Source organism: Saccopteryx leptura, chromosome X (genome assembly GCF_036850995.1).
Source record: "Saccopteryx leptura isolate mSacLep1 chromosome X, mSacLep1_pri_phased_curated, whole genome shotgun sequence".
NCBI classification, from domain to species: domain Eukaryota; kingdom Metazoa; phylum Chordata; class Mammalia; order Chiroptera; family Emballonuridae; genus Saccopteryx; species Saccopteryx leptura.
In genome coordinates, this window is record NC_089516.1 from 38012390 (window position 1) to 38030047 (window position 17658).

Sequence of the window (17658 nt, forward strand, 5' to 3'; positions counted from 1 at the left end):
AGGAGTGGGCCAAATAAGTATACCATATAAACCTGGAGCATCTTGTAGTGCTAGCAAATAAGTATATGCTAAAAAAAAATGATGAGGGTATTTCAAAAGGATTGGGAGTTGACCCAAAAGGTCACCCAATGGCCAAAGCTGAAAAAATCTGAGCATACAAAATAAAGTTTTATTAGATTATAACCCAAAGTATAAAGTAAATGTGAGTCCATACTGATATAAGTAAATAATTGCATAAATAAATAAATGAGGGAGAAGAATCAAATCTCCTGTGCAGAATTCCAAATATTGTTTTGTAGATACTCACCTTCAAGGATGTGGTGCACAACTCACCACTCCTTAAGTGTGGGCTGCACATAGTGACTTCCTTCCAAAGAATACAGTATGGAATGTAAAGGAGAGACTACAGAGGAGAAAGCTGACAAACACCATCTCAGCCAGGTGATCAAGGTTAGCATCAAATATATAAGTCATGTTAATATGATGTGATGAAAATAGTAGTTTACCTCTATGGTTTTCCTCCCAAAATCTATATCTTTAGTTTAATCATGAGAAAAATATCAGACATATCTCAATTGAAGGACATACTCCTCAAAATTGTCAAGGTCGTAGGAAAAAAGGAAAATCTGGGAAATTGCCACAATCAAGTGAGGCCTAAGGATATATGACCAATAAAAGTGATGTGGTATCCTGAATGGGATGCTGGAACACACACACACACACACATGCACGTGCGTGCGTCCAGTAAAAATTAAGGAAATTGGAATAAAGTTTGAACTTTAGTTAATAATGTATAAGTATTACTTCATTAATTATAACAAATGTCCCATACTAATGAAAGATGTTAATAAAAGGGGAAAACTGGATGTAGGGTATAGGGAAACTATAGAATCATCACAAATTTTTGGTAAATCTTCAACTGTTCTAAAATAAACATTTTATTTAAAAAGAAGTTACCCTCACAAACTTTTCTATCTTGTCCACAATTAATTCCACCTAATTTACCCAATCAGTTCATATTTTCCTGAATTTTCCAATCATAACTGTCAATAGTTATGTTCAACTGACAATTAGGTAAACTGCAATAAATCCCAGAATATTATTCAACCCCATCAAACAAGGTCATTTTCCATTCCCTACACAACTGTCCACACAATGGTGCTTTGCTGATTGAGCACAGCGTATTCAATTAATCCCAAATACTAAAGAGATACAGTTCATATTCATCTCACTGTCTATTTAACAAAATTCTATGTGCTTCTGGTGCAGTGCTTTATTGTACTGTATTTGAATCCCTGTGTGCTATGAAATGCTTTTAATAAATTTTGATACATTTCTTAAAAGTATATGTAATGATTGGAATGATCCCCTCAGTTTTGGAGGGGAGAGGACAATAAGAATAGGACTAAAATTGTTTCCTGATGATAGACAATTAAAGTAGTAACAAATTCCCTCATTACTTTGCAGGGAAAAAAATTGAATAAAGGTTTAGGAGTGTCAGAGATGTCAATATCTGGAATTTTAATTTTATCATTTTAGTTAGTATAATAGTATTTTTGAAAGCCTTTATTTATTAATAGATTATATATTCCAATGTAAATGATCCTGAGGTCTGAGGGTGGGGCACAAGACAGTTATGAACTCTGGAAAAGGAAGTCTCAGTATCCAAACTCTAGAGAAAATGGGTAAGTCTTTGCACTATACTGCGAAATACCATATCAACTACTCAATTATAAGCTTAAACCAATATGTATGATGGAAATTCACCTTAAACAATCTTTCTTAGAGCTACAAAAAAAGTTTTCTTTCAGTCTACAGTGTGGAACTTACACACCAAAAAGTCACAGAAAAGTATATATCAAAATAACATTGAGAAAAGTAAAAATCCACATATCATTTGAACAATACAGGCAAGCCTTGAATTTACAAAGGTTTATGATATAGACATTTATGTTTAAATGAGGTAAATCAATTCTGAGATACAGAAAGTGTTAAAAGAAAAAAATTCTGTACCTAATGTTATATGTCAATGATTACAAGCACACTTTATTTACTATTTAATCCAACTGTAAATGATTTTGTGAATGAACTAAAGTTTTCTGAAGTATAACATATAAATTTGAACAAATACTGCAACTAATCATGTAAAGTCTTCTCTAATTTGGTTTAATAATATGATCCTTGGGAGAATGGCTGTGCAGGTCTATAAGGCCTCAAGGAAATCTGGAAAAAGAATCTGACCTGTAGTTGTCTCATCTGTAAAATATGAATAGATGGTTAGGAGTGGATGGTTAATAAAATCTCTTATTGGTGCTAGAATTATATTATTCATTCATAATGGATAAACCTTGGGAGGTAGTAACCTAAAGTATTTAAGCGGGAACTGGCTGAATATCTGCCATGGAAAATGAGTTCAATATGAAGACAACATTTAGAAGAGAGGCTGAGTACAAAGTTAAGTGATGCAAACTCTCCCTCCCTTTGGAGAAAGGAAATATGCCATGTGGAGGTAGATCTGAGGTCCAGAACCTGGAACACAGGGTTTTATGTCTCACAGACTATTATGAAACAGTCAGATTTGGTAACCAAATGTGTATAGTAGGCAACATGCTGTAATGGCTAAAAGAAATGGCTTCGGCGTTCATAGCAGTTGCAGAGTATTGAATTTCTTTTTGTATTTCGGTTTTCACTAAATATCCTTATATTCCAACTGAAATACAGGAATGCAGCCAATAATGTCATGGAATGAACAAATATTTTCTTAAAACCCTTCATCTCTCTATAACATGGCCTCAGTGTATGATTTCTTATCATGCATTATACTCATAATAGTTGCTTTATGTAAACAAAAGAATAAACAGTACAGTGCAGCCTCTCAATACAATGTCTCAACAGGCTGCCATTTTAATGAGGTTTGTGATTATTGCACTTTTATTATCCTATCCAAATGAAAGTCCCCCTCAATTTTTTCAGGATTATCCTGGTTCTGCTTCTTTCTGTCATGGTCCAACATACTCTCCTGAAACACTTTTTACCTAACTGGCATGTCTGTGTGTGCTTTGAATATTTGTCCTAACAAATATTTAACCTAACAAGGAATGCGATTGTGCTGTAAAATCTTTAATCTTGAAGGAGGAAGAAAAAGAAGAAGGAGGACATGGATAAATGATCCCTTCATTTTCTTCTATGGACATAAGAAGCAGAAGCGCCCTCATTATCTCAAAACCAAACTGTAGAACAAATAGGATTAGATTTACAAAACCCTTGAGATTTGTATGGGACTCAGTTTATTCACTGAGAATGTATCTTATGCTAATGACCCAAATCCATTCTATCAATGAACTACACTGTTATGCTCTCTTCTGTCTAGGAACTTGAAAAATAAAAAAGTCGTTTTAAAACACTACCAACCACTTTTAAGTACTGATTAAAAAAAAAAAGTAGATAAGAATTCTAGAAGAAAACTGGGGAAAAAACAGGAAGAAAGCAGCATATGTTTGTTCACAGCCTTCCTGTTTTGTTATTGTAGGAAAAAATGTCCCATCTCCAACCATGGGTGCCACACTTTTTATTCAACCTATGCAGAAGTTGATATAACTGGGGAGTGGACAGTGGAGAGGTGAAGATGGAATATGAGGAGCCTCCATGGGAAATCAGTTATCTTTTCCTCTAGTCTCATCAACCTGGCTCAGTGAGCTGCTCCAACCCCATCCCAGAGGCAAGCTGAAGTCAAAGAGGAAAAGATGGTCATGACTTCAAAACACACACACACACATACACACACACACACACACACGAATGAGACCAGTGCAGCTCTTCTAGTGCGACTGTGGAGCTCACATGGTGTCATGGCGCCGGCGGTGCAGGGACAGGTGATCAGAGCGAGAAAAGCTACGGTTGCAGTCTGTGCACCGAAAGGGCTTGATGCCTGTGTGCTTGCGGAAATGGCGGGTAAGCTCATCTGAGCGAGCAAATTTCCAGGAGCAGCCATCCCAGGTGCATTTATAAGGCTTCTCTCCTAAAAAGAGAATATGGAAAAACAAAAGAAATCAGAGAAGAGATGTCTGGATACTTAAAAGATAACAGTACATAACCTCTTTGCTTAAAAGGTGAAGCAATCACTATGAAGATATGCTCTTCTTCATTTTTACAGAAGTGCTAAAGAGAAACTCAGATGATAGAGTGAAAACATGTAGGTGCTGGCTCAAACAGGCCGTTGCTTGAATCTTGACTCTACTACATACAAGCTGTGTGACCTTAAATAAGTAACTTATCCCAGGCTGGCTCTCTGTTTAGTTATCTCTAAAGGCAGATAAAATATCTCACAGGGTTGTTTGACACATTTTCTTTTCTAAACACAGCTAGTAAATGATAAACCTGGGATCCACACTGAGGTCTTTGACACTCTACACTGTAGCAACCATATCCTCTCCTCTAATACCTCTAAATAAATAGTTGAAAATAGAGTCATATACACAGAAGGAATTTGTAATTCATAAGAATGAGCCTTCAGCTCAGGCTACAGGTTTTCCTCTGTGTAAAGTCAGAAATTAAAGGGCATGGAATGAATGGGGTGAGGAGAAGCATCGAGTCAAACTTTTTGAAATAGTCCACGTTCAGTATCCCCAGGTTGCATCTGGGCTATGGAATATGCATACTCTAGATAAAAAGGCTAAGAAAAGTATATAAAATACATTAACACAAAATGATCCCATTATGGTGTACAGATCATACACCACATGTTTATATACTCAGAATAAAGGCAATATCAATATACTTAAATGTAAATTTTGAGAGAAATTATTAACAGTGAGTGAATATCTGGAAAGCGAGGATGAAAACTGGAGGAAGAGCACTTTCTCTTTTTACTTTTCACTTTTCTGAATCCTTTGAATGTTTTAATAATCATGATATTGTCTCATATAATAAAATTTTATAATATTTGTTTTAAATCTATTTTTAATTATAGTTAACAAACAATATTATATTAGTACAACATAGTAATTAGGAATTTATGTGCCTTATGAAGTGATCACCATGATAAGTGCAGGGGTCATTATCCAAAATATATAAATAACTCATAAAGCTCAGCAACAAACAAGCAAACAATCCAATTAAAAAATGGGGAGAAGACCTGAACAGACACTTCTCCAAAGAAGATATATAAATGGCCAACAGATAAATGAAAAGATGCTCATTTTCACTAGCTATCAGAGAAATTCATATCAAAACTACAATGAGATACCACCTCACATCTGTTAGATTGGCCGTTATCAATAGGACAGGTAAGAAGTTGTGGAGAAAAAGGAACCCTCATTCACTGCTGGGAGGAATGTAAACTCGTATAGCCATTATGGAAGACAGTATGGTGGTTATCTCAAAAAATTAAGAACAGAGCTACCATATGACTCATCAATCCCTCTATTGGGTACCTACCCAAAAAAACTTGAAAATAGTGGTATGCAAAAAGACATGCACCCCCATGTTCATTGCAGCATTATTCATAGTGGCCAAGACATGGAAACAACCAAAGTGTCCTTCGATAGAGGATTGAATAAAGAAGATGTGGTACAGAGATAGAATGAAATACCACTCAGCTATAAGAAATGATGATATCCCTGACCATTTAGTTCAGCTTAAGAGTGTCATCCCAAAACAGCAAGGTTGTGGGTTCAATCTGTGGTCAGGGCACACATGGGAAGCAACCAATGAATGTAGGACTGAGTGAAACAACAAACAAATGCTTCTCTTCTCCCTCCCCTGTATCTCCCTTCCTTTCTCTATCTCTCTAAAAATCAATAAAAATTCAGACTCAATTGGTTTGAGCATCATCCCAGAGCATGGAGGTTGCCTGTTCAATTCCCCAGTCAGGGTACATACAGCTTGATTATCCTATATCTCTCTCCCAGCCTCTCTTACAAAAAAAAAAGATGATATATTGCCATTTACAACATTGATGCACCTTGAGAACATTATACTAAGCGAAATAAATAAATCCAAAAAAGCTAAGAACTATATATATTTCACACATAGGTGGGCTTGTGGACATAGACAAAACTGAAATGGTTACTGCAGGAGGGAAATAAGAGAGGACAAATACATGGGGACAGAAAATGAGTTGACTTTGGGGGATGGGCACACAACACAATCAGCAGTTCAAATGTCATGGAAATGTTCACCTGAAACCTATGTACTCTTATTGATCAATGTCACCCCATTAAATTTAACTTCTAAATTAAAAAAAAATTGTAGAGATAACAATAGATAGGCTCATGTCATTTCTCAGTCAAGAGAATAGCTAGACATTGGTAGAATGGATATTGTTAAGGAATTTCTGGGAGTCTTAAATTGATCCATCAAACATAGGTACCCTACACGAGCTAGATCCCAATCTATATTTGAGAACATAGTGGGTACTGAGGGCAATGAATTCTCTTAATAACTTAGAACTTTTTGCTGCCAGACAAAGTTTCCAGGCCAGGCTACCTAACCTCTGCTTTTTCTTTTGTTTTTGTTCTCAATTCCTGACCTGTCTTCAATATTTCCGTACCAAATTTACTGAAAGCTTCTAGCTTATAAAAAAACAACAACATGATATTGTACTTTATAATAAAATTTTATATTCTTTGTTTTAAATCTATTTTAATTATAGTTAACATACAATATTATGTTAGTTTCAGGTGTACAACATAGCGAATAGCCATTTATAAACCTTATGAAATGATCACCATGTAAGTACAGTAACCATCTGACACAATTATATTATTCATTATATTCCCAAAGCTGTGCATTGCATCCTCATAACTTATTCTATAACTGAGAGTTTTTACTTTTTAGTCCCTTTCATTTTTTCCCACCCATCCACTACCCCTTCTCATCTGGCAACCATCAGTTTGTATTTTGTAATTATGTATTTTTTTGTTTTATTTGTTCATTTGTTTTGTTTTTTAAATTCCACATGTAATGACATCTTTATTTGTCTCTGTCTTATTTATTTCACTTAGCATAATACCCTCCAGGTCCATTCATGTTGTCACAGATGGCACCATTTCATTCTTTTTTTATGGATGAGTGACAATTTATTGTGTGTGTGTGTATATATATATATATATATATATATATATATATATATATATTTATACATACATGCATATATTATATATATAATCATGTCATTTTATCCATTCATCTATTGATGGACACTTAATTGGTTTTATATCTTGTCTATTGTACATAATGATGCAATGAACACAGGGGCACACCTATCTTTTAGAATTAGTGTTTTTAATTTATTTGGATAAATACCTAAAGAAGTGGGATTTTGGGGTCATATCGTAGTTCTCTTTTAACATTTTTGAAGAACCTCCATACTTTTTCCCATAGTGGCTACACTAGTTTACAATCCCATCAAAAATTTAAAAGGAAACAATAAGAAGCTATTTGAGAAAAAATATTAACTGAGGTTAAATCTAGGTCATATGATTAGGGTAATGCTTCTTTGTTATTTAAATATAGTTGGCATACAATATTATCTTAGTTTCAGGTGTATAACATAATGATTCAATATTTATCTACCTTAAATGTGATTACCACATTAAACCTAGTAACTATCTGTTTTCTTTTTTTTTTTTTTTTTTTTTTTTTTGCATTTTTTTCTGAAGTGAGAAGCGGGGAGGCAGAGAGACAGACTCCCGCATGCACCCATATCAGGATCCACCTAGCATGCCCACTAGGGGGCAATGCTCTGCCCATGTGGGGTGTTGTTCCGTTGCAACCAGAGCCATTCTAGTACCTGAGGTGAAGGCCATGGAGCTATCCTCAGCACCCTGGCCAACTTTGCTCCAATGGAACCTTGGCTGTGAGAGTGGAAGAGAAAGATAAAGAGAAAGGAGAGGGGGAAGGGTGGAGAATCAGATAGGTGCTTCTCCTGTGTGCCCTGGCCAGGAATCAAATCCAGGATTTCCACATGCCAGGCTGACGCTCTACCACTGAGCCAACCAGCCAGGGCTTGTTTGTTTTCTTTTTAATGCATGTCTTTATTTCCCACCTTCAATAATGAACATGTATTATTTTGTAATCATAAATAATCAATAATGTTGGCCAGGTATCTGAGTTGGTTAGAGCATCATTCCAATACACTAAGATTGTGGGTTCCATCCCATGTCAGAGCACATACAAGAGTCAACCAATTGATCATAAATAAGTGGAAATCAATGTCTCTCTCTCTCTTTTCCCCCCTTCTTCTCTCTATAAAATTAATAAATTAGCCCTGTCCGGTTGACTCAGCGGTAGAGCGTCGGCCTAGCGTGCGGAGGACCCGGGTTCGATTCCCGGGCAGGGCACACAGGAGAAGCGCCCATTTGCTTCTCCACCCCTCCGCCGCACTTTCCTCTCTGTCTCTCTCTTCCCCTCCCGCAGCCAAGGCTCCATTGGAGCAAAGATGGCCTGGGCGCTGGGGATGGCTCTGTGGCCTCTGCCTCAGGCGCTAGAGTGGCTCTGGTCGCAACATGGCGACGCCCAGGATGGGCAGAGCATCACCCCCTGGTGGGCAGAGCATCGCCCCTGGTGGGCGTGCCGGGTGGATCCCGGTCGGGCGCATGCAGGAGTCTGTCAGACTGTCTCTCCCTGTTTCCAGCTTCAGAAAAATGAAAAAAATAAAATACAAAATAAAATTAATAAATTAAATTTAAAAATAAACAATCAATATTACAGGCAAAAAATGCACTGGTATACAAAGAATTTTAAAATAATAATTACAGAGAATATTTAGCTTTATCTTTGTTATCATCATGTTCCAATGGTAAACATGTCAGTAATAAAAACCTCTTTCTTGCCATGACAGACAGCTCCCATAGCCTTCTCCTTCTTGGTACACCACTGCCTGAAGGCAACGGTGGTGGGGAGGTGTAATGCCAGTGGCCAAGGCCAGGCAAGTACACATTGGATTCAAGCAAATGGTAGAGGAACTAGAGAGCTGGAAGATATCGGGCCATTCCCATTTATTAGATTGTTACAACAATGGGTAAGCAAACAGGCAGGAGAAAACTGCCTCTCATAGTGGTGGGCAAGTGATCCACCAAACAGCCCCTCACAGTGGTGAGCTAGCAATCTGCACCAAGGGAACACACCTGTAGACTTACATATGTGGTTTTGCCATGTGCTCACTCTAGCCATTTTCTTGGCAGCTGCTGGGGCTACCCACTTCCCCAAAGCTTAAGCTGTTGCCAAGGCTCTGACAGGACTCTATTAGACCTGCTATCTATTTTCCCTGGCTGCAATCAAATTTACCCACATCTGTGTTCAGGTAACCTTTAAAGGCCCATTCTTCTTGTTAGTCTGGGGCAGGAGTAGTACCTGCAACAGCCTGCACACCCTTATGATGCCATGCCGTTTCTGCCTCCCCCAAATCTGCCACCATCTATGTGTCAGCACTGATGGGTTGCCCCACATAGGGGTCCAAGATAGCCACTAGTGACCCAAAAAGGGCTGATGTAGTGCTACAGAAAATAAGGTCCCTCATTCCTACCATACATATCTCCTCATCTGGCCCACGGGTCCTCAGGTTGAAAGCAGCATTCTTCATACCTAGTTCCTGGAGGACCTGCTGCAGCTCAGTATATGACTGCCATCAACTCACTGCCTCTGTCAAGTTTCCAGCATTCTGCCAGACCATACAAATGGCAGCCATCACCCACTCTAATAAGGTATGTTTTTCCGGGTTGTCCTGGCAGTTCTGAAGACACTGTCTCAAGGAGGTGTGCATGGTAATGGTGACTAATTTCTCCATCTCTGCTCCAGAGAGCATGATGCCATTCACCTTATGTCCCACAACTGCAGCAACCAAGCTGCCAGGGGCTCAGTAGGTTTCTGCCTGAATTCTGCCCCTAACTGCATCAACTCTGTGTGGGTGTAGTGCTGGACCACAGAGTATTTAACTACTTGCAGAGGGGGTTGTGCCTGTCCCTGAGACACTTTTTGATGCTGGGTTTTTTACCTTCTGGGTGACCACCAGCTGGGCTCTGAGTCTGCCGACGGCTGGGCTCTGAGTCTGCCAATGGCAGTTTCAACCCAAAGCTCTTCCTCCACAGAGGAGGAGGAGTTGGAAACGACTACTACTGTTGACTCACAGCCACTCCACTGGCAAAAATGTAGCTCCTTCTTCAGCAACCGCTTTGGCTCTTGCAGCTGCCAGCTCTCAGCCTCAAGCTAAAACTGGAGCTCTCAAATCTTCAGCTGTTTCTCTAACAACTGCTGCTGCCAGTGTTCAGCTTCCAGCTTGTAGTAGAATTCTCAAACTCAGAGCAACTGTCCCAGCACCTGCCACTGCTGGCACTCAGCTTGCAGCTCATCCTGGAGTGTTTGACCTCGTGCAGCCTCTCCTGGAGAGTTTTCAGTTTCTTCTCACAGGGCTGTAAAAAATACCCATCCCTCAGCCCCAAACAGGGTAGCCATAGGGAACCACATGCTCAAGAACAGCCACTCCTCTATTCTACCCTTCAAGGGTGTTGGGAGCTCCATACGGATCTGATTCAAATCCTGCTCACTATGCCAGATGTAATGCTGGCAGCCAATGCCCGGCAATTTCACATTGGATTTGGCAAGACAGCAGAGGAACTGTGGAGCCAGAAAGTGTTGGGCCATTCCCATTTATTAGATGCTTACAATGGTAGGCAAGCAAACAAGCAGTGAAAAACTGCTTTTCATAGTGGCAGGCAAGTGATCTGACAAACAGTCCATCACAGTGGTGGACAAGCAATCTGTGCCAAGGGAAAGCACCGTAGCCTTACATAGGCTATGTGCTCATGCACTAATCATGCAAAGTGCAAGTGAGCAAGCCTAACAAAACTATTTTCAAGGAGGTATGAGTAACAGTGACAACCTTTTATCTCAAGAGTAGAAGTTGTAGATTGGAATGATCTAGTGATGGTATGCAAGATGAATTAAAATGAATAGGAGCCTATTAGGGTAACCCTCCTCCACCTTCCCTAAACTAACCTTCCACAAAGCAATTACCACACTGTTGTTTGTGATCATGAGAAGTGTTAATGAGGATGTGGAGAAAAGGGCATCCTTGTGCACTATTAGTGAGAATGCAGACTGGTGCTGCCATTGTAGAAAGTGGTATGGAGTTACCTTACTAAAACCAGAAAACAGTACTTGTCTTCCTCTGATTGCTTATTTCACTTAGCATAATGCTCTCCAGGTCCATCCATACTGTTGCAAAGGGTAATATTTCCTTCTTTTTCTGCTGTGTAAACATACCACAGTTTTTTTTTTATCCACTCACCTACTGATGAACATTTGGGCTGCTTTAAAATCTTGGCTATTATAAATAATGCTGCAATGAACATAGGACTGCATATATTCTTTTGAATTAGTGTTTTGAGTTTTTTGAGATAAATTTCCAGAAGTAGAATTGCTAGGTCATAAGGATGTACCATCCCCACATCCTCGCCAACACTTGTCATGATCATGGACAACAGTGTGGTGATTGCTGGGTGGAGGGGTATTTTAGGGAAGGTGGAGGAGGGTATAGGTGGGATAAATTGTAATGGACAGAAACTTGACTCAGCATGGTGAGCACACAATACAGTGTACAGATGATTTGCTGTGGAATTATGTACCTGAACCCTGTGTTGTTTTGTTAACCAGTGTCACCTCAATAAATTCAATAAAAAAGAATACATGTAACAAGAGATTCAAATAAATATAAAATCATAAATGAGAGAAAAACAGTACAATGGATGCCTCAGATATGAAAATATCATAAGGGACAATTATATACCCCAAAACTAGATAACTTAAAAGAAATCGAGTTTCTTAGAAACATATAGCCTACCAAAGTTAAATTAAAAAAAATAGGAAGCTTAAACAGACCAGTAGCAAAGAAGAAGATTGAATCAGTAATCAAAAATCTCTCAAAAAAGAAAACTCCAGGACCATAAGGCTTCATGGGGAATTTCAAGATATTCAAAGAATAATTCATACTAATAATTTTTTAATTCTTTCAAAAATTGGAAAATGAAGTAATGCTTCCAAACTCATCCTATGAGGAAATCATGGCCTTCATACCAAAGCTAGACAAAGAACTACAAGAAAACTATAGATCAATATCCCTAATGAATATAGATGCAAAATCCTCAACATAGTACTATATAGAAAACTCAATTCAACAGTATGTTAAAAGGATCATACACCATGATCATGTTAGATTTATCCTTGGGGTGATGAAAGGGAGGTTCAATATACTCAAATAAATCAATGTGATACAACACATTAACAAAGTTAAATCCACTGCAGCAAAAGCATTTAACAAAGTTCCAACATTCATTCATAATTAAAACTATCAACAAAATAGGTATATAAGGAACTTACCTTAACACAATAAAAACTGTATGTGACAAACCCACGGCTAACATTATAATTAATGAGGAAAAACTGAAAGCTTTCCCCTTAATATCCAAAATATCCAATACAAGGTAAGGATGCCAACTCTACTTATTTTTTTACCATAGTATTAGAGCTCTCAGCTTAAACATTAGACAAGAAAAATAAATAAATAAAAACCATCCAAATTGAAAAAAAGGAAGTAAAATTATCTGCATTTGTAGATGACATAATCACGTACATAGAAAATCCTAAATACTAAACAAAAAACCTATTAGAACTGATTTTAAAAATTCATTAAAGCTGCAATATACAAAATCAACATACAAAAATTAATAACACTTTTACATACAAATAAAACATATCTAAAAAGAAAATTTTTAAAAATCCCATTTACAATATCAATGCACAAAAGATGAAACACTTGGAAATCAATTTAACTAATGAGGTAGAATACTTGTACATAGAAAATTATAAAATTTTAAAAAGATTCAGATAAACAGAGGGACATCCCCTGTTCATGGTTTAGAAATTAATATTGTTAAAATATACATTATACCCAAAGTGACCTACAGATTCAATGTAATTCTTATCAAAATCCCACTGGTTTTCTTTATAAATAAAAAAACAACCCTAAAATTAAAAGGGAAGCACAAAAGACCTTGAATAGCCAAAACAATTCTGAGCAAGAAGAATAGAACTGTAGGCATCAGACTTTCTGATTTCAAAATATATTACAAAGCTATAGTAATAAAAAATGTGTATTACTGATATAAAAACAGATGTATAAACCAACGAAGAGAGCTCAGATATAAATGCATGCATCTCCACTCAACTGACTTTCAATAACATGCCAATAAGAAAAAACGGGATAAGGATAGACTTCCATAAACAGAGTTAAGAAGCCCTGGATGGTTGGCTCAGTGGTAGAGCATCGGCCTGGCATGCAGGAGTCTCGGGTTTGATTCCCGGCCAGGGCACACAGAAGAAGCCCATCTGCTTCTCCACCCCACCCCCTCTCTTTCCTCTCTGTCTCTCTCTTCCCCTCCCGCAGCCAAGGCTCCATTGGAGCAAAGATGGCCCGGGCTCTGGGGATGGCTCCATGGCCTCTGCCTCAGGCGCTAGACTGGCTTTGGTCGCAACAGAGCCATGCCCCGGATGGGCAGAGCATCTCCCCCTGGTGGGCGTGCCGGGTGGATCCCAGTCGGGCGCATGTGGGAGTCTGTCTGACTGCCTCACTGTTTCCAGCTTCAGAAAAATACAAAAATAAATAAATAAATAAATAAATAAAAATAAAGTTAAGAAAACTGGATATTCATAAGCGGAAGAATGAAATTGGACCCTTATTTCATATAATATGCAAAAGTTAACTCTAAGTAAATTAAAGACTTAAAAGTAAAACCTAAAATCATAAAACTATTAAACATAGGGGCAAAACTTCTTGGCATTGGTCTGGGCAATGCTTCTCTTTGGATAAGATATTAAAAGCATGGGTACAAAAACAAAAGTTGACAAATGGGATTCCATCAAATTAAAAAATTTCTGCACAGGAAGTAAAACAATCAACAGAATGAAAGGCAACTTATGGAATGGGAGAAAATATTTGTAAACAACATATCTCATAGAGTTGATATACAAAATAAGTGAACTCATACAGTTCAATAGCAAAAAAAAAAAAAAAAGGATCTGAATAGAAATTTCTCAAAATAAGAGGAGCAAATGGTCATCAGGTATATACTTAACTTCATTAATCATCAGGGAAATGCAAACAGAAACCACAATGAGATATTACTTCATACCTGTTAAAATGGCTATTATTAGAAAGATAAAAGAAATATTAGAGAAAATGTGAAAGGAATCCTTGTATACAGTCGGTGGGAATATAAATTGGTATAGCCACTATAAAACAGTATGAAGTTTCCTCAAAAAATTAAACATAGAACTGCCAATATAATCCAGAAATCCCACATCTGGGTATATATCCAAAGAAATAAAATCAATATTTCAAAGAGATATATGCAGTCCCATGTTCATTACAGAATTATTCACAAAGCCAAGATTTGGGGAAAAACCTAAGTGTCTGTTGATGGATGAATGCATAAGGAAGATTAAATACAATGAAATATTATTCAGCCTTAAAAAAGAAAGAAAACCTTTTAATTTATAACAACATGGATGAACCTAGAAAGGATTAGGCTAAGTGGAATAGATTCAGAAAGCAAATATTGTATGATCCCATGAAATATGTGGAACATAACAATATCAAACTCATTGAAACAGAATATAGAATGGTGGTTACCTGAGGCTGGGACTAGGGCATGTGAAGATGCTGGTAAATGGGTATGAAGTTTCAGTTTTGCAATATAAATAAGTCCTGGAGATCTAATACAGCAATGTGACTATAGTTGTTGATGTTGTACCACTATACTTCAAATGGTCTAGAAGAGTGGATCTTAGGTATTCTCACTCCCTCCGAAAAAATTTTAAAAAGGTAAGTATGTGAGGTGATGGACATGCTAATTGCCTTTATTGTGGTGAATGTTTCACAATGTATACATATAACAAATTATTAAATTCTAAAACTTAAATATATACAAATTTAATGGTCAACTACAACTCAATAAAGTTGGGGGAAGAATAAATTAAGACAAAAGCTTAAAGGGGTGGCTGTGAAACTGGAATTTAAAGAACATTAATAATAACTAACATTTACTGAATGTTTACTATATGCCAGATATTATATTAAATGTTTTTGCACCATTAATATTCATACATAAGGAAACTGAGGCAAAAATAAAGAAATGTGAAGAATGGGATGTCAAATCCAGACAGTAAATTTTCACAATATATGTTCTTTGCAATTATATCTTCATCCTCAATAAAAGAGCTATTTAAAGAAAGAAATAATAGAACTTTAGAAACAAATAACTAAGGGCATAAGAGAATGTTAACAACCAATGATAAATTTTGAGTCTGGGTGAACGGGTGATGTCATTATTAAAAACCGGTGCTCAAAAGTATTTTTTTAAATTGTATTTTTTTGGGTGACACTGGTTAACATAATTATACAGGCTTTGGATGCCCCATTCTGCAACACATCTTTGAACACCACATTCTGTGTTTACCCCTCCCTGAAAGTCAAATCTTTGTCTATGACCATTTATCCTGCCATACCTTCCTCCACCTCACCCGTCCTCCAGCAATCACCACACTGTTGCCCTTTTTCGTCCTTTTTTGCTCAATCCCTTCACCCTCTTCACCCAGACACTCTGACAGCTACCAGCCTGCTCTCTATGTATAAGTCTGTCTCTATCTGACACTATGTTTAATGGCAATTGTTGTATCTGTATTATATGCTTCAAATGCTTGTCAGCTCAGAGGAGATAAACAGCTTCACTGCAAGCTAGAGGAAGGATCCAGATAAGCTGAGAGAATGGTTCTCTGCTGAGAGAATATCCACCAGAGACAGGAAAAGCACTCTTTGGGACCCTTTGGAATGAATTATATACAATATTTGAAGGCAGTGAAGCAGGCAGATCTGTAACTATCTCAGTTCCAAAGTACCTGTGGAGTACCAGCAATAGAGAAAAGTATACCTAGGTTGTATACCAAGGTGTGATTACAGAGGACTTTTTCCACTTACTAATTGTGTAATCATTGGAAAATGCATTATCTCTGTAAATAGAACCTCCATGCACCCAGTCACTCAAAACAAAAATATGAGAGTCATCAGTATCCCCTCAATCACTAATTCACTTCCTTCTCCTCACATTCACTCTCAACATCTTAGCTAGGCTCTCATCATTTTTTGTGTGGCCTATTAAGTGGTTTTCCCCCTTCCACTCTTGCACCTAAATGCTTCCACCACCAACTGAACTTAATATGCCTTCACAATGCTGGATTTCTGTCAGTTATTAGAACAAGGCAAGTTTATTCCCATCTCACAGCTTTTATACTCTGCCTAGAAAAGAAGATTAATACTTTTCTCAAGCTTTTGGCATAGTTAGCTCCTTTTCATATTGACTATGTTGTCCAATGTAAGAGCCTACTTATTTGAACAAACTTTTAAAAAGCATTTATTAGACAACTGGGGAAATTTGATATTAACGAATTTTTAGATTCCTTTCTTTGAGCACTTTAAATATCTCTTGCTACTGCCTTCATGCTTATTTTTAAATGTCTTTGTCTTTTAAAATATATTCCTAAACAAAAATAATATGATGTCTGAAATTTGTTTTAAAATCATAGTGTGGAGTGTGGAAATTGGTAGGGATGTAGAAGAAACAAACTGGCCATCTTCTGAACCAATTGTTGAAGTTGGGTGAGGTATAAACTAGACTCTAGTAAATCATTCTACTTTTGCACTTTGAAAATTCAGCTGAATATCTGAATATCTATCTAATATCTACCTACCTATCTATCTATGTATCTATCTATCCATGGCCTAGGTCACTACAGTAGCCTCTTTTATATATATATTTGTTTCTTTTTTAATTTTTATTTAGAGAATTAACTTTAACATGGTGACATTGAACAATAAGAGTATACAGGTTTCAGGTAAACATTTCTATAATATTTGAACTATTGATTATGTTGCATACCCATCAACCAAAGTCAAATCATCTTCTATCACCTTAGATTTGTCCCTTTTTACACCCTTCCCCTAAACCCTCTTCCATTCCCCTCCCCCACATCCCCTTCCTCCTCATAACCACTTCATTTCTATATATATCCATGAGTCTCAGTTTATATCCCACCTATGTGTGAAATAATACAGTTCTTAGTTTTTTCTGATTTACTTATTTCACTCAGTACAACATTCTCAAGGTCCATCCATGTTGTCATAAATGTCACTATGTCACTATTTCTTATGGCTGAGTATTCCATTGTATATATGTACCACATCTTCTTTATTCAGTCCTCTACTGAGGGACACTTTGGTTGTTTCCATGTCTTGGCCACTGTTGAATAATGCTGTGATGAACGTGGGAGTGCATGTGTCTTTATGACCCAATATTTTTGAGTTTTTGGGTATAAGCAGGGAGGAAATAGAAACAACTATCAAAGACCTCCCCCCAAAACAAAAGTCCAGAACCAGATGGCTATACTAGTGAATTCTACCAAGAATTAATAGAAGACTTAGTTCCAAAAGTCTTCCAAAGTCTTCCAAAAAATTGAATAAGAAGCAATACTCCCTAATGCATTTTATGAGGCCAATATAACCCTCATACCAAAACCGGGCATGGACAACACAAAAATAATAAAACTACA

The 17658-nt window shown here is 37.2% G+C and overlaps 1 protein-coding gene across 1 annotated transcript in view; it reads right to left on the reverse strand.

Annotated features, from left to right (window-relative positions):
- Positions 1–1991: 1991 nt before the first annotated feature.
- The window catches only part of KLF8 (KLF transcription factor 8), a 171753-nt gene continuing 156086 nt past the window's right edge, over positions 1992–17658 (reverse strand). Inside the window, exon 6 of the mRNA XM_066356054.1 lies at positions 1992–4018. Coding sequence (XP_066212151.1) covers positions 3837–4018 — 182 coding nt within the window. The 3' untranslated portion in view covers positions 1992–3836. The remainder of the gene's footprint in view (positions 4019–17658) is intronic.